Source organism: Egretta garzetta, unplaced genomic scaffold, assembly GCF_000687185.1.
Source record: "Egretta garzetta isolate BGI_Z169 unplaced genomic scaffold, ASM68718v1 scaffold57, whole genome shotgun sequence".
NCBI classification, from domain to species: Eukaryota; Metazoa; Chordata; class Aves; order Pelecaniformes; family Ardeidae; genus Egretta; species Egretta garzetta.
Genome location: NW_009260180.1, coordinates 602,069 through 626,933, shown reverse-complemented (window position 1 = coordinate 626,933; position 24,865 = coordinate 602,069). Strand labels below are relative to the sequence as shown.

General features: G+C 39.1%; 1 protein-coding gene across 1 annotated transcript in view; it reads right to left on the bottom strand.

Annotated features, from left to right (window-relative positions):
• Positions 1 to 27: 27 nt before the first annotated feature.
• Positions 28 to 24,865, bottom strand: part of CUNH7orf50 (chromosome unknown C7orf50 homolog) — a 38,921-nt gene continuing 14,083 nt past the window's right edge. Inside the window, exons 4-6 of the mRNA XM_009641829.2 lie at positions 12,907 to 12,988; positions 6,082 to 8,539; positions 28 to 98 (exon numbers count right to left, since the gene is read on the bottom strand). Of these exons, the coding sequence (XP_009640124.1) occupies positions 8,357 to 8,539; positions 12,907 to 12,988 (265 nt within the window). The 3' untranslated portion in view covers positions 28 to 98; positions 6,082 to 8,356. The remainder of the gene's footprint in view (positions 99 to 6,081; positions 8,540 to 12,906; positions 12,989 to 24,865) is intronic.

Sequence of the window (24,865 nt, the reverse complement as noted above, 5' to 3'; positions counted from 1 at the left end):
GGAGCAGAAAGGCGTGCAGGACGTGCTGTTTGCAGAAGGACGGCATTTGTCGCATTCCCTTCGTGCCTCTCTTGGAGTAGCAACCATCTGTAACACTCCTGTAGGGAACAGCATAAACCAGGGCTCACCTGCCACGCTTTCATCTTCGAGCGGGACCCCCCAAAAAACCCCAAACAAAAATGAACTGAGACACTCTGTCTGCTCCGTGTTAACAGGGCAATTCAACAAGACTCAGTATTCTCTCATTAAACAACGTCAAAGATGTACTCTTGATCTCTGTGGTGACTTTTTTCTTTCTCCCTTTGTCCAAAGACAGCTGAAATAATAATAAAAGGATTTAGAAAACAAAGGGGAAACCCCTGGGGTTTTTTTTTTAGAGATCCAATGAATATTTTCTAGGACTGAACCAATCTGTGGAAAGAACCGTCAAGTTCGCTGTAGTTTTCCTTCCAAACACTGTGCTCCGCACTTGGCAGTTGTAGCTGTTCAAAAGAAAGGGAATACCATATAATCAAGGGCCGAGAGCTATTCCATGCCATCGTGCTGCACAGGTGATCATCTCTGAATGAGGTTTATTTAAATATCACAGACTCCGGATCCAGACAGCTACACCTCACCTGTTTCGAAATAAAAGTTACGTAACTTCTGCATTTCTTAACCTTGATGAGCTGTTTTCTTCCTCATCTTTGCTAATTCCCTCAGCTGAACTTTTCTGCCTATCTGTTAAAGCGAGTTATAATCTGCTCAGGAGCTTGTATGGGAAGGAGAGAAGGATGCTGGTGCAATATTCGTAATGCAACCGTCTGCTCACTGCAGATTTTCCATCTCTGAGATGAAACAGCATTATTAAAACCACTGGAAATTAAAATTATCTAACATCATTGTTTCTACGAGCCGCATTTCACCGTGACCGTACCTTCATACCCTTCAAACCACCACAGCCAACTGCATGAGGGGTGGCGTGGTCTCATTAGCAACTCACTAATTTGGCCAGAAAGTGCTCATTTACATGAAGGCACAGCCTAGAGAGCAATCCTCCCGGAGGTGATAGCGTCTGGAAACCCAAAACAAGGAGCAAGGGGAGGTAAATGCACAGACCGAATGCTGGAAAGCACCGACGCACATTTCCCTAGCCAAACAAGAGGCGGATGCTCATGAGCGTTAGCAGAGCACTGATGACCTTTTGTGCGAAGGTTTCTTTTTAGTCATCTAAGGCAGTTTTAAAAGTGCTTGAATGATCTCTGCCACCTCCCCCGATGCCTACAAGTCACACACGCTGTGGGGTGAGGCTCAGACCGGCATCTCTTCCAAGCAAAAGCACCGCTACACATCCAGATGTAAGGGCTGAATTTGCTTGATGAGACATCTCCCCAGGGAAGAGCTGATGGGGACTGAACCCAGAGTCATCTTGGGAAGGAGTTTGGGTTGAATTTTAAGGATAATTCAGTTCTTATGGACCATGATATATTGAGACCTTTAAATTCCCCATGACTTCTGCTATCCTAGCTGAAGTGACAAGCACCAGAAAGCACTTTTTCACAAGAAGATGGATAGTGGAAGCAGATCATTGGGTGCATGGAGATGGTGTGAGTAGAGCTGAGGGCCTAGAAGGGGAGTGTGAGGACTTGCTGCTGGTGAATGCTCCTGCTTACAACAGGCACTGGACGCTTCCAAAAAATTTTGGTAAGGGTTACCAAGGAACAGGCGTACTGACCTGAAAGGCATCATAGCCTACAAAGGGAGGACGGGTACAGGCAGGGCTGTGCAGTCGAACTGGAAATCCGCATTGCCTTCTGCGGCCCTCAAAGCTGCCACTGAAACGGGAGAATTTGGCTTGGGCACAGGCTTCAGATTCATCATGGACAGCACCTCGCGTTGAGCACGATCAGGAGGAGGAGAAGGTAATTTCTGTGATCCTGTGCAGTTTGCAGGACGCAAAAGAAAACTCGAGCACTACGTCCCTGCTGATTGCTTCGCTAACTGAACCAGAGCAGGCGTCTCCTTCGTGGGACTGGAAGCGACCTGCAGGCAGGCGCGGTGGGGTGAAAACGCTTCGTACTTCTGGGGCGAGTTTCAATTTCATCCACAGTAACTTCAACAGCTTTTCCATCACCCATTTTATTGCAATAAGCAGCAGATCGTGGCCAGGGGACTGCGGCCGTCCAGGTTACAGGCTGCTTGCAATGCACGGGCACTCATCGTGAGAAGGGACTGGAGGTCCTTCCCGGGGCTGAGACACCACCAGTGCAGCAAACTGGTTTGATGCTGCCGATGAGCATGCTCAGACACTGGAACTTCACCCAGATTTCGCCTGTTTAACACCCACAGTTTGTACAGAGGGCCCTCCTTACAGTCAGGCCTGGGATTTTCAGCCAGTTTGCCCCCGAGCAGTAACCACAAGTAAGGGTTCAGGGAAGCTCCATATTTATTCTTTCTGGCGTACCATAGTGCCCCGTTAAACAAGGACAAAAGATTTCCTTATGCAATAGGGATGCTATTTGTTATTTTTAACCTGATGGCAGCCAGAATTCGTGCCAGGTGGCATTTTGCCTTAACCAGGCAACTTCAGGAGGCTGCATTCCCGGCGGTCATCCTCGCCCGCTGGTATGCTGGGTGCCCATACATGGTTTCTTGGCTGTCTGTCGTCGTGTCTATCTGCTAGCATATATTTGTGACAGCTCACGGAAATACCGGTCTTATTTAACAAGATAATTCAGGGTGCTGGTCGGTCATTCCCAGGATCCTAAGGAATTTCGGCTTCTACTATCTGTGTGAAATCCATTAAGTCTATTTACACGTATCTATGCTACCAGAGAAACACTACGGCTGTAGCTTAAGCTTTCAATGTGCCAAAATAGCTTTAAAACAGTTTGTTTAGTCAAATTAAGCCCACAGAAAGTAGACAAATAAAATGTTTGCAACTCTCAGCAGCCCAAGACTGAAAATGGGCGCCAAGGCCAAGGGAGGCATTAAGCTGAGCGTCCCAAGCCGCTGAGATCCTGCAGCCTCATGTCTCAAAGTGCTCCACAGACAAACGCTGCTTTCACTTGGCAAGTTCCATAAGCAGCATCGTTGTACCCGATTTGGGCAATTTCATGGAGCTTAGGAAAGTCTGGCTGATACAAAGGATGCTGCCAAAGCCTGGTGTAGCTCTGGACCAGTCCAGGGAAACACTGCATGAACATCCTTCTTCGGGTCCAAAGGAGCTCAACAGCAAATGATGATTTGCACAGTGTCATAGCTCGCTCTAGCTCCTAATAAAGCAAGTGAGAGCGACAGATCCTGTGTCCCAGGGCTTGCAATTTTATAAATACACGTAGGACCATGAGGAGAATAGATTTAAGTTCTCACAGCAAAAGGCTACATGATATTTCAATTAGCAGCAAACCTCCTTTAAAAAATCTGAATAACTAAAGCTAACAGGAAATGTAATTCCACCTTCCCATGAATAGAAGGGTAACTGGTAATCTTTAATTACGTACCCACATAATTTAGGGGTTTTTTGCTTGTTTGCTTCTAACACAATCCCCGCTCATTCAGTCTCCAGGCTGGAGGCGCAGCAGTAGAATTTGAATTCTTCTGGCCATTTATATACATGTGACATTTCTTGACCATTAAGCATTTGATTTTGAAACCCATTTAACTTTTTGACGTAGGTGTTTTCGTGGGTTTTGTTGGGGAATGCCAAAAATGTTCTGCATGGCGGGGGGGAATCAGTAAGAGCAACTGTATGACTGCTCTGTTCTTAACCAAAGGGCTCTCCCTCTGTGTCTGCAACAGCAGCCAAACTTTCTTAGTAGCACAAGCTTCTTATTCAGCTTTGTTTTGACAAAGAAAGATAAACCACTGTTTTGCCTTGCCCTTCCCCCACTATTTACTCATTAGTTTCATTTAGTTTGGTATTCTCTGCTCCTTGTAGGAGAAAATAATATTTAAAAAAAAATAAATTCTTTTTTACCATATTAAGTTGTTGACCATGCATGTTCTTATGAAGAATTTAAAATAGAATGTAATCATAAATCACTGCTAAAATGAGCTTGTCCTGCAAAGGCAAGGACATTTACTTGTGTCCTTGTATGACTGGAATCACTGTAAACAACTAATATTCTTATTTGCGGGGACAGAAATAACGAGCTCATTCAGCGGTGCAGAAAGGAAGACATAAAAGGAAACCAAGGACTAAACCAGAATAAGCCACTGGAAAGTTTTATGTCAACAAAACTGGATTTAAATTAAGTAACATCAATTCAGTATTCTGACTGTAAATGAATCAGAACATTAAAATATGTTTTAAAGGGAACATTTGTGATGAAACACCCATGACTAATTCCTATACTAAATGAACAGGAAAGTTCCTGCTTATTTCTTCTGTGCAGGATCAAGTCCACACAGCAAAGTTATTTCTCTAGCTTTAGTACTACTTTGTAGACCTAAATTTTGAAAATGAGAATAGCAGCAGAACTGCAGGGAGAACACCGAATAAATGACTTACCAGTGATACACACCGGAAAGTACGGAACTGATGACAGTTAGAGGTCGCATCATACTACATTCACGTGAAGGAGTAGAATGAAAATTACACAGACAATTTCCACTCTTATGTTTTCTAATTTTCTGAGTGCTTGACTTGGTAACTTAAATCTCTTTGATGATTGTTTTTTTCTGACACCGATTTGCAGAAATGCAACAACTTCAACGTTCGTTACTTCGCCTTACTCAGTGGCAAAAGTTTAAAAAAACTCCAACAAAATAAACCCAAGCTCAAACCAACGAAGTACATTTCTAAGCTATTTGAAATGATGGGAGATGAGTCAAGCGTCACCCTGCTTTAAAATCAATAGAAACACAGCAGAGCTATTCTCCAGGGAGAGGAAATAAGGAAATAAACTACACGTTCAACAGCTACGATACACCCTTTCCAAATAAGAACACAGAATTCATTTACCCGGTAATCTTACCACAGTGATAACAAATTAAAATTGTGGGCAGGCGGCAGAGAACCAAGATGATATACAATCCCTGGAAAGGATCAGCCAAATTAAAGGGAACTTCTTACATTGTCAAATTTTGAGTAATTAGAACTTCCATTAGAGGCACAGCTCCAGCTTTAAGCAATTCTAAGTAATTAATGTTCCTTTATTTTGCCTAGAAGTCCTGACTTCAGCATTCTCTTAGGATAGAAATTCTTCTAGCCAGAGCCACACAATACAGATTAACTCAACTAGAAGACAATTAGAGTAGGCAGATGAAGATGCAATTTGTCAGTCTGTACACACTGTTACTTCTAGCCTTGGACGCAGTTTTTATTAACACAGCAGACTGATTTAAATGGAGGCAGAGACACAATTTTGTGCTATCTGTATCCATATGATTGCCTAAGCTACAAGCAATGCTGAGATTTGAAAATTCTACATGACCAAATGACCAAACAAAGTGCATGAAGTGACAGATTGTATCTCCTGTACAGCTCTGACCAGGTACAGGAATTCAGTAACTGATTATACACTTAATAATTTAAAATGCATCGTTCAAAATATATGGTGAAGGAAATCTTGCTACACTTATTCATCACCCAGTGTAAAACCTTAAATTAAAAGCCAAGCTGAGCAGGAAGCAGAAGCTGGCCTGGTGGCTAGCATATGGAAAAGATGGAATCTGATTGCATTTGCATGCTGTGTTGGGTCAGCTGCCTGGGTCCTCACAATCTTGTCTTTAAAATGGGCCTAGCAATACGTATCTCCCAAAAATGTGTTTGGTTTTGTGTCTGGTGAGTGTTTTGAAGAGGACTTGTTTGCCAATCAGCTGAAGATTCTTGAAGAAAAGGGGCAAAATAAAAAGCGAGATGTAATTAAACGTCCTTTCCTATTTGCACTTATCAAGTATATGACAACACTTTAACTATTTCATACTGAGCTTTGAAACCCAAGACACACAGTAACAATACAAAGCAGAAGTTTTACAAGCCTTTTACACAATTTCCAGACACCACTGATCCTTGAACAGTACCACACACCAAGAGACATGGGGCAGAAAGCATCATACTTCACTTTCTTTACCAAACACAGCCATAGCAACAATTACCTTAGTTTTCAGCTTCTGAATTTTCCATAACTGCAAGAAGCAGAGGCCAAAGACCATGTCCTTCACCCCATAATTGGTAGCACTGCAGGGAAAGCTGGAGCTGCAGCTGAGGAAGCGGAGTGCAGAGCAGGACCTCCCTCGCGGAGGGCTATTACCGCACTGGTGAGAGGCTCGAGCTGTTCTTTTCCAAATGTTATTTTTCACATGGACTCCAGATCGGCAGGCCTTATGTGCTTTTAATATTCATTGATAGAAAAAGAAATATGACATTCTTGATCTACAAAGCCTCCCTTCTCATAGATTTGCATATGGCCAGCACCAAGGTCCAAGAAAGGCAAATCTTGCCAAATCTGTCAAAATCATCAAAGGTTCACATCTTTTTGCCCGGATCTTACCTTTACAATCCCTTTTACAAGTCTCTTTCAAAATATGGTTCCAATGTGTTTGTGCTTTTAAGCTACAAGGTATATTGAGTGCACAGTGAGGACCTACATTTCTGTGTGACAGAGAAACCTAAAGTGGTGATTTTCAAATATCTAAGGGAGAACACAGAGTCTTCTCTGACACCAAAAATGCAATCAAAGTCACAGAAAGACACTGAAGACTTCATCCCTGAGAAATTCTTACTTTTCCTGATGGAAAGAAAAAAAGTGTCAGCTTCTGCTTGGAGTGACAATAGTCCTTCTCAGCTGCGTATTCTCAGACATAAAATATAAGAACCAAAGATCTTTCACTAGTTCTCTTAACGCCAGTATCGCTTCTTTTTATTACAGACACTTTTCACCAACTTTTGCACCGGAAGCTCAGTTTTATACAGCTTTGGGCCTCAGAAAGACTTCGCCACTGCATGCATCTCCTGCAGCCCCCATCCAACTGTCACCCCATGGTACAGGACCAGCACTGATGGTGCTGGTATAGCACCAGCTGCTGATGAACCACCAGCAGCTCAATGGAGAGGGCTGCTGCTGCATACTGCTCGCTGTTGTGTTAAGCTCCATTGCAGATTACTGTGTTAGAGCAGGGCATACTGGTCTCAATTTTTTTTTTGGCTGCAAACATCATCTTCAAGACGTCAAAAAGCATAATTTATTTGTTACTGGCAATATATTTCATACTTTTAAAGATTTGTAGTAATCCATGACTGTGAAGGCTGTCGAAACCACTCAAATGCTTCTTATTGAAAAATTAGGCCTGCATATCCATAGATCCTCCCCTCCTTCACCCATCCAAATTAAAGCCGTAATTCCCAAAGACAGCCACTCTTCTAAAACACTACACATCTCATATAGTTGTTATTAATAAAGTATGAACAATGTTTGCAGAAACATTAAAGAATCAGGTTACGAACGCTGTCTGAACACAAGTGTTATTAAATCAGCCGATCATCCAACTTTTGAGTAATTAATGTCCTCGGTTTTTACTTGAAAGCCTCGTTTTCAGCGCGTTCATAGGAGACAAATGTCCCACGTCAAAGCAAATGAACACAAATTAACTCTTTTGGATGCCAATTACAAGAAAAAGATGCAAATGCAGCATTGGCAGGCTAGATACAGAATGTTGCAGCACAGCACTTCTCATTGTAGGCTAAGTTTAGGTACAATCAGATGATTTCACTACATATGGTCAAAGGATTTGATCTGTTCCCATCTGTGCATTATCTGAATATCTAAACAATTGCCATAAAGCATTTGAAAACCTTAAAATATAAAAGGAAAACTACCAAAGCTGATGGTATCTCCAGATCACTGCATGAAGTACTAACAAGCAACTGTGTTATACAACCAGTGTTCAACAGACTGAAAACGATCTTTCCCAAATCCAAATGACATACTTCTAAAGCTGAAAGTGATAGATTACAGCTGGCTGAGCAAGCACTGTACTGTACGCTCATTTTAAAAGCCACCATTGTAAAAGACCCTCCAGGCTTTTCGTTGGTTCCTTTGCTCTTCTTATTAAGAACTGCAAAGCTCTTCTTATTTAACAGTAATTACATGGGGAGGTGGAGAAAAACTAACAAGAGAGGTTTATTTTTCTAAAGATATGCAGTACATTATTTTTAATCAAAATAGCATGTCTATGGAACAAATATGGTATTTTTATTTCAAATAAAAACATGATAAATATTTGCAACTGGAAACAATTATGAGTACAAAATCTGAAAATTTAATTTTAGGATTCTTATTAGAAAATATGTCTTTACAACTAATTTATAGTATCTGTATAACACATCCTACCCTTCTCTCCACCAGACAACCATTAAGACACAAAAATACCCTCAGGACAGCAGTTGCAGAACTTGTCGTATGCGCTCGCACTTCTCCAGCAGGTTTGGGTCTTCTGCATTGGAACCATCAAATTCCTTCATAAAAGCTTCAGCTTTCTGCACAGTTAAGTCTCGCGCACTACCTTGAAGGCCTTGCAGATAATCCAGTAGAATTGTGAAATACTTGTCTGGAACCTTTAAAGAAGAAAACAAGGAAGCAATAAAACCTGCTTTATTTTCTTCTCTCTCAGTACTCATTCACAATCTTGTCAACCCATCACCTGAAAGATAATTAGGGGAACTGCATGGGCTTTTGTGTTTGCCAATGCCCACCTCTGAGGGGAAGTGTTTCTTGCCAAGGTTCAAGCTGCCGGGAGGGATGGACCATGGCGAGAGGACTGTCATGTGCTCAGATGGGCAAAGCATCTGAGAGGAAATTCTAAGCAGATGTGAAAATGCTGATCAGCAACTGCAAACACTCCCTTGACAGTGAGCTCAAGGCTGCGAGGGTTATTGGGAGGAAAAGAACCACTAGTCAAATCCTGCTTTTGGAAATACGTATGCAAACCTTGCTAAATTCAGTGAGAACTGCATGCACAAGTATGAGGAAAGAATTTTGCTGGAATTACCCTTACCCCTACCCAAAATTATTTGTTTGCTAAGATGAGATATGCACCATCAAGCACTTTGAGACAATGCTTATACAAAGGAATAGAACTTGAAAAACAAATTGAATTCAGACATAAGGAAATACTTTTAGATCAAGCTGACTACAACTGATACGCTCTACTGACGTGTCTGACATTAAAAGCAGTTTAGTCACCTACAGTTGCATTACCGCCATTTCACTCCCTTTCTAATTAACCAGTCATAGGTTAAATTTGAGCTTATCTGGTACAACATAGAATTCAAATGATCATTACATTAAATAATCTTGGCAACAACCTAGCAAAGACTTCTGAATGATTTATTTAGCATTTCAAACCAATGTATTTTCAAAAGCATTAGGTGAACAGATCGACATTGAAGCAGATCTTAACTTTATGTTGTGTATCTGTGGAACAGGTTTCAGCCAATAAGGGAATATTTTTGCTGTGAATCAGGAGATGTGAAAATGACCTAATCCTGCAAATATTTTTCTCCATGTTTAACTTTACACATGTAACTTTAAAAGGCATACTTGACATGAGTCAAGTTAAACACATACGCAAGTATTTAAAGGACTGGAGACTAATTATTCGAGGGCTGTTTCTATTCTGCAAAGTATCAACATTTCAGAGAAGACAGAGCTTCAACAGATACTTAATTTACAACTTATTTCTCCATCGACATTTGGCAGCATAACTTTGATCACTAAAACTTCTATCACTCCAAAAGAAGAGGAAGAAAGAATATTCCAACACTGCCTTCATCAATCAGGGATATTACAAAGTAATAAATCAAAACTGAAGTCTGCATTCAGCCTCATAGCTTATATATGGAAAACCTTCTAATTCTTCACACAAACACTCTTGTGCTAAAGAAACAATACAGATACAAAAAAATATTAATTTTACAGTGACTAACACTGAAATGGATGATATATGAAGTGCTGCTATAATATACAAATCAAACACGTTTAAACACAATAATAAATGTCTGCATTTTTGAAAGCTTCTTACTCACAATAAACTGGTACTAATAACACGACAAAAACATTCAGACACAAACAATTTCAGCATGGCAGTGCTCCTTTAACGCAGATGCTCACTACCAGGTTTTTAAAGCTCAGCAACATTTCTATGCTTCAAACCTTAGCCAAATCATCTATATAATTTACACCTCTTGTTCCCAGACCTCGTGGTATAGTCATACCCCACTCTGCGGAATTACAGTTATTATTATACCATTTAAGCAAAGTGTTTGAAGAGGCAATTAAAAGCCTACTCTAAACTTAGAAATACTATGTGTGCAGACAGATATGTGGCTGCCTGAAGCCTAGAAAGCATTTAGCATTTGGCCCTAAGGATAACTGCTTGAGTGTGCAAAGAGTCTGATTTTTTTTCTTTAATACAGCTACTAGGTTTATTTCAGCAGGCGCTTACAATACATATCATGTAGGCAAGAGAATGTATTTTTCCTCCTAACTTACACTTAAAATAGAGCCATAGCAACAACTAGACAACAGGACATAAAAAGTGCCAGCAAAAAGTTAATGAAATCCAAATTTTAATTCTTAAAATACAGTAGCACACGAGCTAAAATTTCAGAGATACTTGGCGAGGTTTTACAAGGAGGAACACAATCCTTCCCTACGATCAGCCTGAAATTGGATATCAAGATCTCCCATCACGCCTCTAGCAAGTGGAAGTGATGCTTATGGGTTTTTATTATTATTCTTTTCTTAAACTCTTTTGACCTTTTTCTCCCTCACACACCAACCTTGCCTCTGTTCTAACGAGCTAATATGCACTGGAGCTGACTAATATGGAAACATCCCAAAGTGAAATAATTACCATCATTGGGAAAAAGGGAGGAAACACTACAAAATAGTAAAAGGGAAAGAACAGTTATCACTTTTAAAATTATACCATGTAACTCAAGAGTTTCCAGACTTTTTAGACTTGCAGATGCCCATAAATTTACAAAGCAAATACAGATATCTGCAGCGTGAACTTCAGCGTTCTGCCACCAAGCTTGCTTTTCTCAGATACCTCCTGAGGAAGCTTCAAAAACCCCTCCAGGGCCTTGCAGTCCAGAAGCTGAAGACAGCTGATATAGTTACTTTCTAAAAATGCTGTGTCAGATGACAAAGACCAACAAATGATCTAGTGTTTATTTTATACTGGATCCTGAAGAAGTATATATGCCGTAGGTATACAGGCTTGGGTTGGAAGCTGTCAGCCAACCACCAGATGGACTTTAAGGGGACTTAAAAAAAATACTCATGTTGCAAAAGACTTTAAAACCTCAGCTTTTTTCTTACAGAAAGAGGCCTATCAGTACAGGAAATTCAATTCACTCCTTTGCCTGCCTTTTCAGTAGGCATCCAAATGACACCATGAGATCAAAGATGTGGCTTAGGAAGGAAGGAAACTCATGTCTCCTTTTGTATTTTAGTCATGCTTGGATATCCAACGGATTTAATTCTGTAATGTACAGGAAGTTGAATTTGGGTATAAAAATATATTCAGAAGAAGCTCTTCTGCCCTCCCTACAGTCCCGATGAAGAAAGAGACTTCATCATATGCTTAATTATAAGCACTTCAGCAGTTCTAACTTTACTGAATCTGGATGCAGATGTTAATCATTATCTAAAGCTCATATTCAATGCATCTCTGATTATTAAACTACAAAATATGTTAATTTAAATAAGTCATAGCACTTTCATCAGATTTTAAAAAAAAAAATGAAGTTTTATTTCAGCATTGAGAAATAAGGAGTTAAGCTGTGTTTTGATACATAAAACAAATAGCACTTACAGTTAATTATTTCCCAGTATATTTCAACACAACCCCCAAAGTAAACAGGTAAAGAGTAAAAAACATCATTCTGCCTGTAAAACAATTTCTAGGCAGCTTTAAAGAGCATAACATTGATTTTGGAAGGCTGATAAAGACTTTTAAAGGAGAAACTTAAAAATAGAAGACAGTGCAAATACCCTAGATATCTACAAGCAAATTTGTATTCTGCAACTAATCTTTTTAAAGTATTGCACTGCGTGAACATTTTTGCTTTCATGAAACTCTGCTTTTAATTATCTGGTTCTCTAGAAGTATTTTTAATCATAAAGGTAACACCCTATGTCAGGTGATTGGCTTAAGAGCTGCTGAGTAATTTGGGTCAGGAAGACTGGTATGCTTAAATGCTTAAGTGCACACAAAAAATCAGCAAAAACTAACTGAACGTTGACTAAATGAATCAATAAGTAAAGCACTGTGCAAATGGCTGGATGTTTGTTCTACTACACAACAAAATGAATGACCTGAAACCCCCATTCAATACCACAATGGTCAGACGCTTATTGGAAATTCAATCTATGTTGGTTTTTTAAGTTATGAAATGAATGGATTTCAGTAATGATGCAAGCCTAGCTTCTGGTTATACTTTATGTTTTTTAAAATCAACATCAGGTTTCACTTATATTTTAATGAGAAAGCTATTTTAACATCTTGGCAATATGGCTGTACATCTTATATTGAGGCAGAGATATCTGAAGCAATGTAAGAATCATGGTTTACAGTATTGGGTTCCACATTTAGAACTTCAAATTAAGGACAGGACTCAAATTCTCTTTATATAAAATATTAATCTGCTCTATTTATGCTTGACATATATCAAATATAAAAATCTAGCATACACAGGAAAATTATCAACAATAAAATAGAAATACTAATTACAAGCAATTAAAATGATTCAGCATTTTGGTTAAAACCAAAGTAACTGATTCATAAATTATTAAAAAATTATTATAAAAGTGCATGGCTAGTACCAGCAACTTTTGGTTAATAAAGAACAGCTATAACTATTGTATAAAACTTTGTGTCATATTTGTTAAGAGAAAAAGCAGCGTTAATACAAACCTTCTCTTTATCATACATGTTCCAGAGAAGCCAGGTTTGTCTTTTCTTTTGAAACTTCCATTCTTCTGGGTTTTCAGACCAGCTGTAGTAAAAAAAAAAAAAAAAAAAAAGCTTAAATGAAGTACTGTGTGATTGAAACATTCATTATTCATAAAATATTTCCTACAATTACTCCAAGTGACTTTGTATGCACAACATGGAGTTTTATGACATTGTGTGAAAGAGATAGTAGCACGCATTTTGTACAAGTGGCAAAAAAGAACACAGGAACGGCTACCTGGCTTCTCTGCAAAAAGATTATAGGAAGACATTATGGCCAAGAATGTTATGACTTTTCATCAGAAAGCACCAATTCTTTAATGTTAAAAGTCCAGTCCCACCCCTCAGCTTTGACCAGTCCTCTATGAGAGGTCATTGCCCTCATTTGACCCACAACAACAGAGCACCCTAAATCCTTACCCCAGCTGCAGGACCACCTGAGTATTTGGGGAGGTGGAGTGGATGAGGAATCAAGTCTTGGTTTCAGAAAGCTGATGTTTCACAATAAATTCATATGAAATTAAGCAGTCTCTAAAGGACTGGAAGGAGCGACTCATGCTACAACGGTCACCTCAGCAATGGCTGAAGCCCATCACAGATGACTGTTCCACAGCTGAGAAAATTCATTCTTCAGGAGCATATGTTTTAAGGCTTGGATTTGTCTAAAGGTGTGACTTAAATATTGATGTTTACAGGATAGAAAAATGTTTTTTATGTCTCGCTCTCCCCCAGGAATTCTGATTCCAATATTTAGCTCAACTTCAGGCTACTTCAATACTGCTTAAACTGAGCGGGTAGAACAAATGATTAACATCTGCAAATGTTCTTTGACTATTTAGCAAATGCATTTTAAATATGCGAAATTTTAGCTGGGTTAAAACTGCACATTTATGCACGTCATGAACATTATTTTAAAGCTAGCATATTATGTTTTAGATGAAGAAAGAGACATTTATCTCTATGAACAAATGAGCAAACGAGCAAATCTCACTATAAAATAAAGACTGCTTTTTGAAAGGATCTACTTGAAAATTAGCATCTTAACATGTACAAAATTTGTCAGTACACTGAAATATCATTTAAAGATCCAGAAGAAAATATATGAGGAGAAAAACCAGAAAATTTTACACTTATTTTTCTCTAAAGAAAAACACGTCTCAGAGGGTAGCATGCAAGATGTTCCAGCTTGTTTTACACAGCAACAGAGAGCACAGAAATCAATTGAAAAGCCAGCTGGGTATGAGAATTAGTATTGTTTAAACACTGTCAAGTCTAATAAAGCAAAAGAGTCTTCATATTTGGTGAATGCTGCCCCAGCAAATACATTGTTCAGTCAATTCAATGAAATAGAAAAAAACAAGACCACAAATTTGTACAGAAGGGTTTCATGGAAGCTTCTGCAGAAAACCCAAAAGAAAAAAAATATTGTCTTGATTTTCAAATTCAGGATAAACAAAAAGCAGCAATACCTCATTACAGTTATCCCTAGCGAAATTCAATTAAAATGTCTATAAGCAACATATAAGGTAAATATCAAACAGATATCAGTAAACCAGGAAGGATGGACAAAACACTAATAACCACAATATATCATATTTTACATGCTCAAAATTACATCCACAAATGAGCTGATTTAGAGGTCTCTTTTGGGACACTGTCAATGAATAAGTAAAAGTTTGCAGAACAAATACTGCACAAGGACAGGAGCCCAAAAGCTGACTGCCAACAGTTACAGAATCAAATTAAAAATATTATGATGGGGCAACCATCCTTCTCCCATCATAACCAAACTAGAAACCAAAGTACTTGCAATATAAAGATCATTCAACGCCTGGTGTCACTTGCCTTCACAGCAAGATGCTCAACAGGACGACAACCATCAGAACTACACCACCTGTGATGCCAACAGAATGAAGTAAAAAAGGCTTTTCTTGTGGGTGTAGTTGGTGGGGCAAACTACTTGCTCATTTGTACCCAATTTCTCTGTTTGCCAGACAAACACAGTAGCTTCTAACTGAGAAACTGGAACTTCTGCAGGAAGTGACTGAACTTCTATTACTCCTTAAAAAAAGAAGATGACAATAATGGTGCTTGCTGTTAAATGAAACCCATTATTTTATAAAGCTCATCCTTCTGAATGGTTACCTGGAAGATGTTATAGGAAATACTGTGTATTTTCACAGCACGAAGAAGAAGGTAAGTTTAAAATTCTTTTTATGTTAAATAAGCCTGGAAACAGTTTACGCTATAATCTTTGCAAGGTGACAAGAACAAGCTGAATGACAGATCTGCAACCGCATCCTGTGAAAACAGTCCCTCTTCTAATGAAAACCTTTAACACATGTTTTTATTTCTTTAAACTACACTATGTATTTATACATAGTTATACATTGGTTAGACACACCACACAGTACTCTGAATATTTTATTCTCTGCTAATTTTACGTTTCTGTCACTCACGCTATCACCTGAGTACTGTCAGGCATTAACTTGAAAAATACAGCCTGATTTCACTGATCTCCTATAAAGCTATAGGATGTTAAAATACCTTTATTACCTAGTTTATAAACAACTGAGACCAACAAATGAGTGCACTATAAGGTTAATTGCTCTTATTAGCCTATTACCAAAACCATATGCTCTCTGCCACACGTTAAGGCAAGCCGTCATACCCCTGCATCTAAGATCCCACACGGACTTTTGCTTTAGTGAATTCTCTTGTAGAAACAAACAAAAGTTTCAGCTGGACTTCCTGAAAGGTTTCACTCCATATACACCATAATAATTCATATAAACAACAAATACTTTAATATAATCAACCACACAAAGTATGTTTGTGCCCATTATAGTGCTGGAGCCTCGCAAACCATTTCTTTTGTTTTGCATGCTGTCCTATAATAATCAAATGCTAAATGAGTATGGTTAAAAAAGCAGTATTTTCCTTAATAGACTACGGGTGTATTCATATTTTCAGAAAATGCTCTCGTGTTTTTAACTGGTACTCTATCTACGGATGCATCAATTCCTGCTTCTGCCCCTCGAGGAAAATGGTCCTTCTCTTGACCTTAATTCCTATCAAACTGTAGCCAAAACACTCAAGATAATGGATGCACAATCTTTAAGAAACATAACGTGGCAGTTGCTCCCTTTAATTGCACCACACCCCCCCCAGCAGTTATTAAAATAAAACCTTTCCACTGATTCCTATGATGGCTTTTTTCCTACTGCTATGACAGCTTTAAAACCTATGGGAAGTCTCGCTCTTTTATCAGAGTGACATAATTAGTACATTGTTAGAAATGCTCAGCTTTTAAACTACAAAACTTAGAGCTCTGTAACACAAGAGTGGTCTGATTTTGCTGTTTATATGCAGATAAGCTTCCTTGACATAATACAGCAGTAGAAAAGGCTTTTCCTTTGAGAGATTAAATATACAGAGTAAGACCAACTACATTATAGTTTAAAAAAACCTTTTTGTAGACAATCACAATCTCTTTCCCAGTTTGAATTCATTTGGTGGCCTTTAGGAGTATCTGTGTCCAGATCTAATATAAATTATGGAATTGGATGAAAAATATACATGTATAAACCACATATTTTTCCAGTATGCCCAGGGCTAATTTCCAATATATTGTACAAACACTAATTGCCTTCTTTACACAGTTAATGTTTGAATCTTTCTTAAGAGCTCTAGCTCAATGAAAAAACACATTGGTTGACTTTAGTTAAAGAGAACTTTTATGTTTGTGCAAATGATCTTCCTAAATGCCTTTGAAATTGAAGATACAGAGGAAATGAATCAAATTAATCAAGCAGCTTAGGGAGTTTTACATTTGGGCTTTTGGTTTTTAGCATGACAGTCTCATGTAGAAAAGCTGCCTGAGATTCTCACTGGTCTATCTCATGAATGACATTTAGTCTCTACATTAAACCAATCTCACACAAATCTATTCCCAAAACATGGCTGAGTTGTACTTTCCAAGCTGCACATCACAGATGTAATTTGCCTTTAAAATCCTTACCCACCTCCCTTCTTAACACTGTGACAGAAAATAGGACATTTTCTGAGCATGGGCAGCATAAGCAGACAAACCAAAGACTACTGGTAGCATCCATGGCAGAGCACTCTCTGGGATGTCCCAGCAGAAAGGGAAGGGGAAGGGAAAGTAGTCAAATTGCTTCCAGAAGCACAGTAAGAGAAAAACATTATTGTTACAAATTGGATTCAGGAAGACAACACAATGCATCTGCTTAAAATACCGGCCAGGACAAAACACTGAAGCTGTCACAATTACAAAATAACCTTCTATATGTAGGAAAGCATTATGCTGAGGAACCAACCATTTTATTCATTCATCTGAAAAGATTATTGGGTGGAGGACAAGTCTTAAGAAACCAGGAAGAAATAAAGACGTGACTGTCGGAATGGGAAGTCGGCTCGGAGGAACAGTGGAGTCTCAATATGAGTATGGTCGCTCTCCTTTATTGCGCAGCTAACAAAAGCATATATAGGCAGAAAACAATAACATACACACACGTCACACTGTGGTTGGTAGAATGCCACTACACACACGCCTCCATCGCTACCGTGATTGGGACAGATCACCTGTCCATGCGGAGGGGCTTCTCCTTCTCTTCCGGTCATAGTTCCGCCCACATCCGCTTAAGAGCAGCGGCTGGCGAACGGGACTAAGGCGTGCTCATTCTCACTCAGCCACTCCTCCACACGTGACTGCTGAAAATCTTCCAGAAGACAGGAGAGCACTGTTTCATGTGAAATGCAAGGGCATCTGCACATAATTTTGGGCCACTGACTGCCCAGCCCACCTCTGATACACCTTCCAGCCTGGATAGCTATCCATGGTAGAGCAGACTGTCACCAAATTTAGATTTCTCCAGCAACAGCCCAGGCTTACCATCAGGGAATTAATTTGAAAGGTTTCTCCACCCCTGAGGACCAGGTCAATGTGGAGCCTCCTCTTTTGGTCCTGTGATTTACCATGAGGACCCTTATGCCTTATTCTCTCAAGCTTCACTGAATCTCAAAGGACGGACAAATCAACAGATCTGGTTGATTACACCATATTCAAGGCTACATTGAAAAGATCTACTGAAAACATTAAATGAGTATACTGCCAACACTGTACAGGAATTGCCACATTCTTCTCACCCCATTTATCTGGGTCCTTTTCTGGTTTGATCCACTCAGTTATTCATCACCCTGAAACCTGTCTTTAAGGTTCACCTATGTTCTTCTACATGCCCCACATGGAAGGATGAACAGAAGTTGCAGCACGTGATTAAGGCTTGCAGGAATCAAGCACTTTATTCCCCAAGGATTCTGCAAACAGTGCAAAAGGTATCATTTTGGCACTCACTGCCCTATCTGTAAAATGTGGATAACAGGTGCTTCCTCAATAAAGAACAACCATACTCTAAAATATTCCCTTAAAGATATTTAAAGCCTTGCTGAAACACTTGGCACTCAAGTGATTTGCTGTTAATATTTCACAATGCAATACATACAATAGCAGTGACTTTAAAATACCATGCAGTTATGTTTAAGGCAAGCTCACTGCCCTTTTAAGTCCTGAATTTGGAAACTCTGCACACTGTTATCAAGTCAGTTCAGGAGTGACTGTAATGCTACACATGGCCAACAGGTGAGCACGGGAACCCAGCACCTCAAAGAGGCTCCCTGGAACCTCTGGAAGCAGCATGGAGGGAGCAGAAATTTGGCATAAGCTCGTTCTTGTGAGAGAAGAGCCATTTTATGGATGGAGGTTTTATATGGATATATAAAAAATATATGGATGTGGATGGAAGTTTTATATATGCCCTACAGTGCACATAGTGAAGTAGGAATAATAAATTTTTGTCCAGTCATAACACATACAATTATTTAAAGGGAAATGTAAAAGTGTTTATTTTTATTGGGGGTATTCAGAGTTTCTTCTATTTCTCTCAGGGGCACTTAAAACTAATTTACTTTTAAAATGTCTGTCTTTGTCAATACCTGCATGCCCAGAAAGCCGCCTTGTGGTGTTTCAGTGCTCAATGCAAGATAACAGGAAATCTCATTTCACGTGCATGCAATGCTGATTTTCCTCATTTGGAAAATTTAAATTCTAAATAGATTTTCAAAGACTTGACTGAAATGGCTGTAGTTAAAATCACAGATACACTAATCTGTGGCAGGACTCAAGATACAGACGTAAGAGAGAGTCACAGACTTTATTTTTAACTGTTTTTCTCGCATCATGGATGACTCTGTTTATCTCCTAACTCCAATTCCTGGAGAAAGTTAATATATTTATACTGATATTCTCAAATCCAGTTTGGAAGCTAATTGAATTATGACTGAGATAAAAGTTTTCCTTATTTTCCTGGAAGAGAAGAAGAGACACTAATGAAGCTCTTTTGCCAGAAGAAAACTTTCTAAAATTGTCAACAGATTTTAGAATCAGTGCCACATTTTTGGTTGAAAATCCTGGCACCATTTCTCAATCTGTGGTTTAAAAAACAATTTTTAATATATTCTTCCATCTGGTTTAGATGCAGGATAATGACTAAAACTTGTGAAAATGCGAGGGGAAGAAGCTTTTTTTTATTTTGCTTTTTTTTTTAAAATTTAGAAATCACACATGCAGGAAGAAATAAACGTGCTTTTTAGTGTCACATTTTTGTCCTGATGTCCAATATAGGGACAGATTGTACCTGATTGTATCTGTACAGCAAACTACACGGGTCAGAGAAATTTCTTAGAAAGTATTTATAAAGGAAAAGGAAAGGGCCTTTGTGCCTTAAAGCAAAACTTTGATGAAATCTACATAAAATGTTTATCACAGCATATCTTTTATTATATGCACTTTTATCACTTGCCATTGTTTGTAACATTTTTGTATTATGTTTGCATCCTGAAGCTTCAGCCAAGCTAGAAATCCCCTTCCTCCCCCACTACAGGCACTGCTCAAACGCAACATGAGACATTCCCTTGAAGAGCTTCGAGTATAAACAGATGAGACAGATGATAAGTGGAAAGGAAGGTTGACCCAGAAAATTGCAACAATGCCTCAAAATCATACAGCAGGTCACCAGCAGAGCTCATCTCTCATATATGGTACAACACACGTAGGGCATCTTACCGTGATTCAACTTGTCAACTTTTCCTAGACACCAACCTACCTGCAAATGCCACCAGCATTGCACTGGGAAAAAAACATTTTCCTTTTTTTTTTTTTTAATTCTTTTTCTAGTACAATTATTTAGTTCTTGGTATCTGTATTAGCCTGCCTGCAGCAAAACTGCATTTTGATCTGAAAATATATACAGCAGTAATAATATGCTGAGAGCTTTCTGTTGTTTTCAGTAATAACAAAAAGGTCAGCAGTAGGCTTGAAAGACGACAGTTAATATTACTATATCACTAAGCTAAACATGTTTTTTATTTTACATACATTCATAAAAAACAAACAAAGCAGGAGTTGAATTATCACAGAAGAAGAATAAAAACCAGAATTTGAGCCCTTCCAGCCAATCTGTTCTGCTCCTGCAAGGAATATACAACTAAGTGCTATCCCAACGCTGCGCTGAAGTCCCATCTCCTCTCCAGATGTCTATCTTTTCTTGCACTTAATTCTGGTCATACTGGTGCCCAGACCAGAAATAAGGGAAAGGAAAAATGAAAACAACTGTTATGCCTCCCTCCCATGAAGAGCATCCTGGGGGGTACGAGGAGATAAAGAGGGCCCCATAGTCTGTATGAAAATAATGTAAGAAACCAGCTGCAAGTAAAATCGTTTCCAAAAGTTGGCAACAATCCATTTATATAAATACTTGCTGATGATCAGATGAGGGATATGCTACCAGACCCAGGAAAAACAAATACCGTCACTTCTCTTCTGTCTTACCATTACACCACATAATGCCCAACTGTGGTACAGAATACTCCTGCCAAGGCACGGATTCAAGCTTAGTTGCAACCGGTAGCTCATTTTCACTGTTTTTTTAAATTTTAAATCAGCTTTTGTAACTTTGAAAGATTCTCTCTCCTAGCATCTCAAAGAGAAGAGATTAAACAAATGAAAAAAATGATTTCTTAATCTTTAACTGTTGCATTTCAAAGGAAGGATGTGAAGAACATGTAAATTGAAATCAGGCTGAAATCACTGCTTCTGACTCTATAACTCCATGTTGCTGGGTGAAGACTGGGTTCTGCAGTTGTTCTCAGCTAGAGCAAATAATCACTGGATTTCACTGCTCACCAGGATAAGCAATGCAAGTCCTTTCAAGCTAGATCTAGAAGATTCAATTCTATTGTTCAGTACCACTAAACTACACCAGTAACACCTAGTAATGGGTACACAGCTACTGGAGCCTTATATACCTTAACCTTTGCTCTGGGTGTCATTACAAAAAATTTCTACAGTTTCAGCAGTGCTAGGTCGTACCCATACTAGCTATACTTAGATTCTTACAGTGTTAATTAAAGAAGAATTATCTGCTATGAAAAGTCAAATATTTACTAACATAATAAAAGAAGTCTGTATAATTTTTAAGGTCTATCTCAAAGCTAGCAATGATAAAAAAAATACTTTGGGCTTTTAATAAGGAAACACCACAAATGTATGAAAGTGTCATGGTTTTCCATACAGTGATGCTGCAAGAAAATGCTGGAAGAGAAACCAACTTCATGGGAAAATTTATCACTGAAAGTTTTTGAGGAGGGATGAAGAAATGACCACTTGGGAGAAGGATTTGAATACTGAAGATGTTGGCTGATCGATTTTACTTTGAAGCAGCCAGGATGCCAAAGTGCCAATTTATTGCTCAGTATGTGGAGTTGAAAGTTTGTGTTATTTAGTTATTATGCATGAGCTATTTCAAGAAGCCCTGAAGCTACAAAGCAAGGCTGGCACCCTATGAAGGTGTCTGATCCAGCTGGGCCCCTGATCAGCAATACTGCTGTAAATGCATTGCTTTTTTGTAATCAGATGTCTTAAATTTCACTTCAGGTTGGGTGCTTCTGTGCTGTTTTTACCTTTGCAAAGACCTAATGGACTTCCATAGTCAACAGGATCAGAAGTGCTCTTCTGCAGTTCCAGACTCCCAAGTAACATTCAACTGCAATGTGAAAAAGCAATGCTTTCTCATTATGCTAACGAGACGCCCATGTGTCAAATGCCTACCTGCGCTAAGTCCCAGCACCATACACATTTTTCCTTTCTGACTCCCAGCATCCAGGACATCTAGCCCCAGTTGCAGGGAGCCCAACTGGCCTGCTTTCCTCTCTGCAAGATTCAAATCGTGTTCCTGCAGACTTCCCAACAGGGCTTCCTTACATCCTTGGGGAACAGGAGCCTCTTAGACCATGGAGCGTAGTCTCAGTGAACGTGAGGGGTACAAGGGGTGCAACCCACACTCTGCAATCCGGAGGATGGCCAGGCAGGCTGGGTGCCAGCAGCATCTGTGAAGAAGTAGCTCCTGTGTCTTCTCCTTGCTTGACAAGCAGAGATACTCATACTGACAAATAGCTGGCCTCAAATCAGTCCAATCCGTTGTGATGTCCAGGGGCTCTAGCTGAAGCCTCCAGGAAAGGAGAAATCCCTCCCTCAAAGGGGAGCTAAAACTTGAGCCTATGCTGTAGGACTGGCCCCTCACCTTTTCTACAGTGCTGGCCCATTCTGGTGACGATATTTGGCAGGCATACAGAAGACACCCTGGATTATCAGATTCTTACCTAGCCCTTTTACTTAACTGACTCCTCTTAGGACAGTATTAAAGAATGGGTAATTATTAATTTGGATGCCAGCCCTACACGTTGCAGAAATTACATTTGCAAGCTTTTTTTTTTTTTTTTTTTAAATGAAATCCAAGTATTTTTATTGCTAGCTGATTAGACATAGCTCATCTTTGTTACTGGAAGCCCCGTGAAGCCCTCTCCAAATAACTCATCACACAGATGGCTTTTACAGTGCATGTGAGAGGATACCACAGTTGAGGTTATTCTGGACCAGCAGCAAGAACATATATAGAAGCTTTCAAGAAACCCGACCCATCAACCATCTTTGTTATTTTTTACATCCCGGTTTGGATATCCCACAGCTGCATTCATTAGGAGGTGTGGCAGAGGCAGAAGGAGAGAGAGTGTTGTAGACCCCTGGCCATTTGAATCTCCGAAGTTGTAGCCTTACAGAATGATTTACTCTTCTTTTTGCCGAAGAGCTCTAAAAAGGGCCAAGCCAATGAAAACACCAAGATCAACCTACAAGTGTACAGCAGTTGACAGCCCACTCGCATTTTCTTGATTTAGCTGATACGTTCAGGCATCTCACTGCATAATAAAATCTGCCGCCGCATTACGGTATTCAGGACAGTATCAGATTCTCCTCTTCTAATATCCTGTGATGTGCACTGCACTTCTAAGATTTTAAGTAATCTACGCTTAGAGAAACTGATCTGCCAATTACTGCTTCCTGCAGATGGCTCTCATTCCAATTCAATTTTATTCATATAAAAGTAATTACTGATACCTTTTTGGGCATCATCATATTAATAAATGTGCGAAGCAGGAGACGAGTTTTATTAAGGATCCAGTTTTATTATTTAAAAAATACTGCTTGTTATTCTAACTCTGGCTAGGAAGCCTTGACAGCTCCCTGGAGCTAATTGATTAATAATCATTGCCAACTGTATTTTAAATTTTAATTTTGGCTTTGGCTGGATAGATTAAACGATCCTCTAGAGCTACAAACCTAGTCTCCACTATTTTGAGTATTTGGGCATTGGATGAAGAGTTTAAATGTGTTTGAGGAAGTGAGCAGCAGTGTTAATTCTCCAAGATCTGAATTTTATGACACAGAGAAAACATAAAACCTTCCTTTTGCATTTCTGCCATGTCAAGAACATAGTCTGAATGGAAGAAGATGGGAGAGTAGAAAATGCCTTTCCCTGAATCCAGAAGATGGGTTAAAGATGGGATGCCTGGGCTCGGAGCCAGACGCTAGGCAGGGGTTTGGAGAGCCAGGGGAGAGCAGACTCCGGAGGTTGGGAGGAAAGACCTGTGCTTCACACTCCTTGAACAAACACTCACTGCAAACCATATTTTATTCAAATAAAGTAAATAATCCCTGCAATCTGCTTCTAGTTTAAAAATACCAAAAAGTAGTTCGTTGTAACACTTATATGTGAAATGGATAACTTTAATTATTCTGGTTTTATTTGACCTGAATAGTGCACAAGTTTTCCTCAAGAAAAATGGAAAAGGTCAAAGCGATTGTGTGAAGTGTTGAGCACTCACAATTTCAGTGGGCAATGAAGGTGGCTAGTCAGGGTACTGTCCTGAAGCAGACTGGCCTGTTATTACAGGCTTCTACTTCTGAATCTCCCTAATGTATCTCACGAGGTTTCTAAAAGTAATTTCAAATGAAATAATATATTAAAGCTGCTTAATTATTCAATTAGATGCAACCGTTTTTGTGTAATACTATGGACAGATGAAAGCTGGATCTCAACAAGAAATATCTAATGACTACATTTAATAAACTGTTAAGAAGATTCATTTATACTAAATTTTATTTTACGGGAAATGAGAGTCATTAAGAAAGGATGCATTAAATTTTCTTAACTAGGTTTGGAAATAAAGATGTTATTTTACAGGAAGGAGAATCAGGCAAAGAAACCTTAACTATTTTTAACCCCAATATTTATGGCTGTAACACGCATAATCTAGTTTTCCCCATCTGAGGAAGCTCTTTACAGCATGACAGTTAATTACTGCTAATACAATTAATAGCTGCAACACTATATATGTGAAAATTTATGAGGAATCTTAAAGATCTAACTGAAAAAATTATAAATAAGTAAAAGCAAACTAAACTTTGAAAAAAATCAATTCACCAAGACTGCATAGGAAGCCTCCT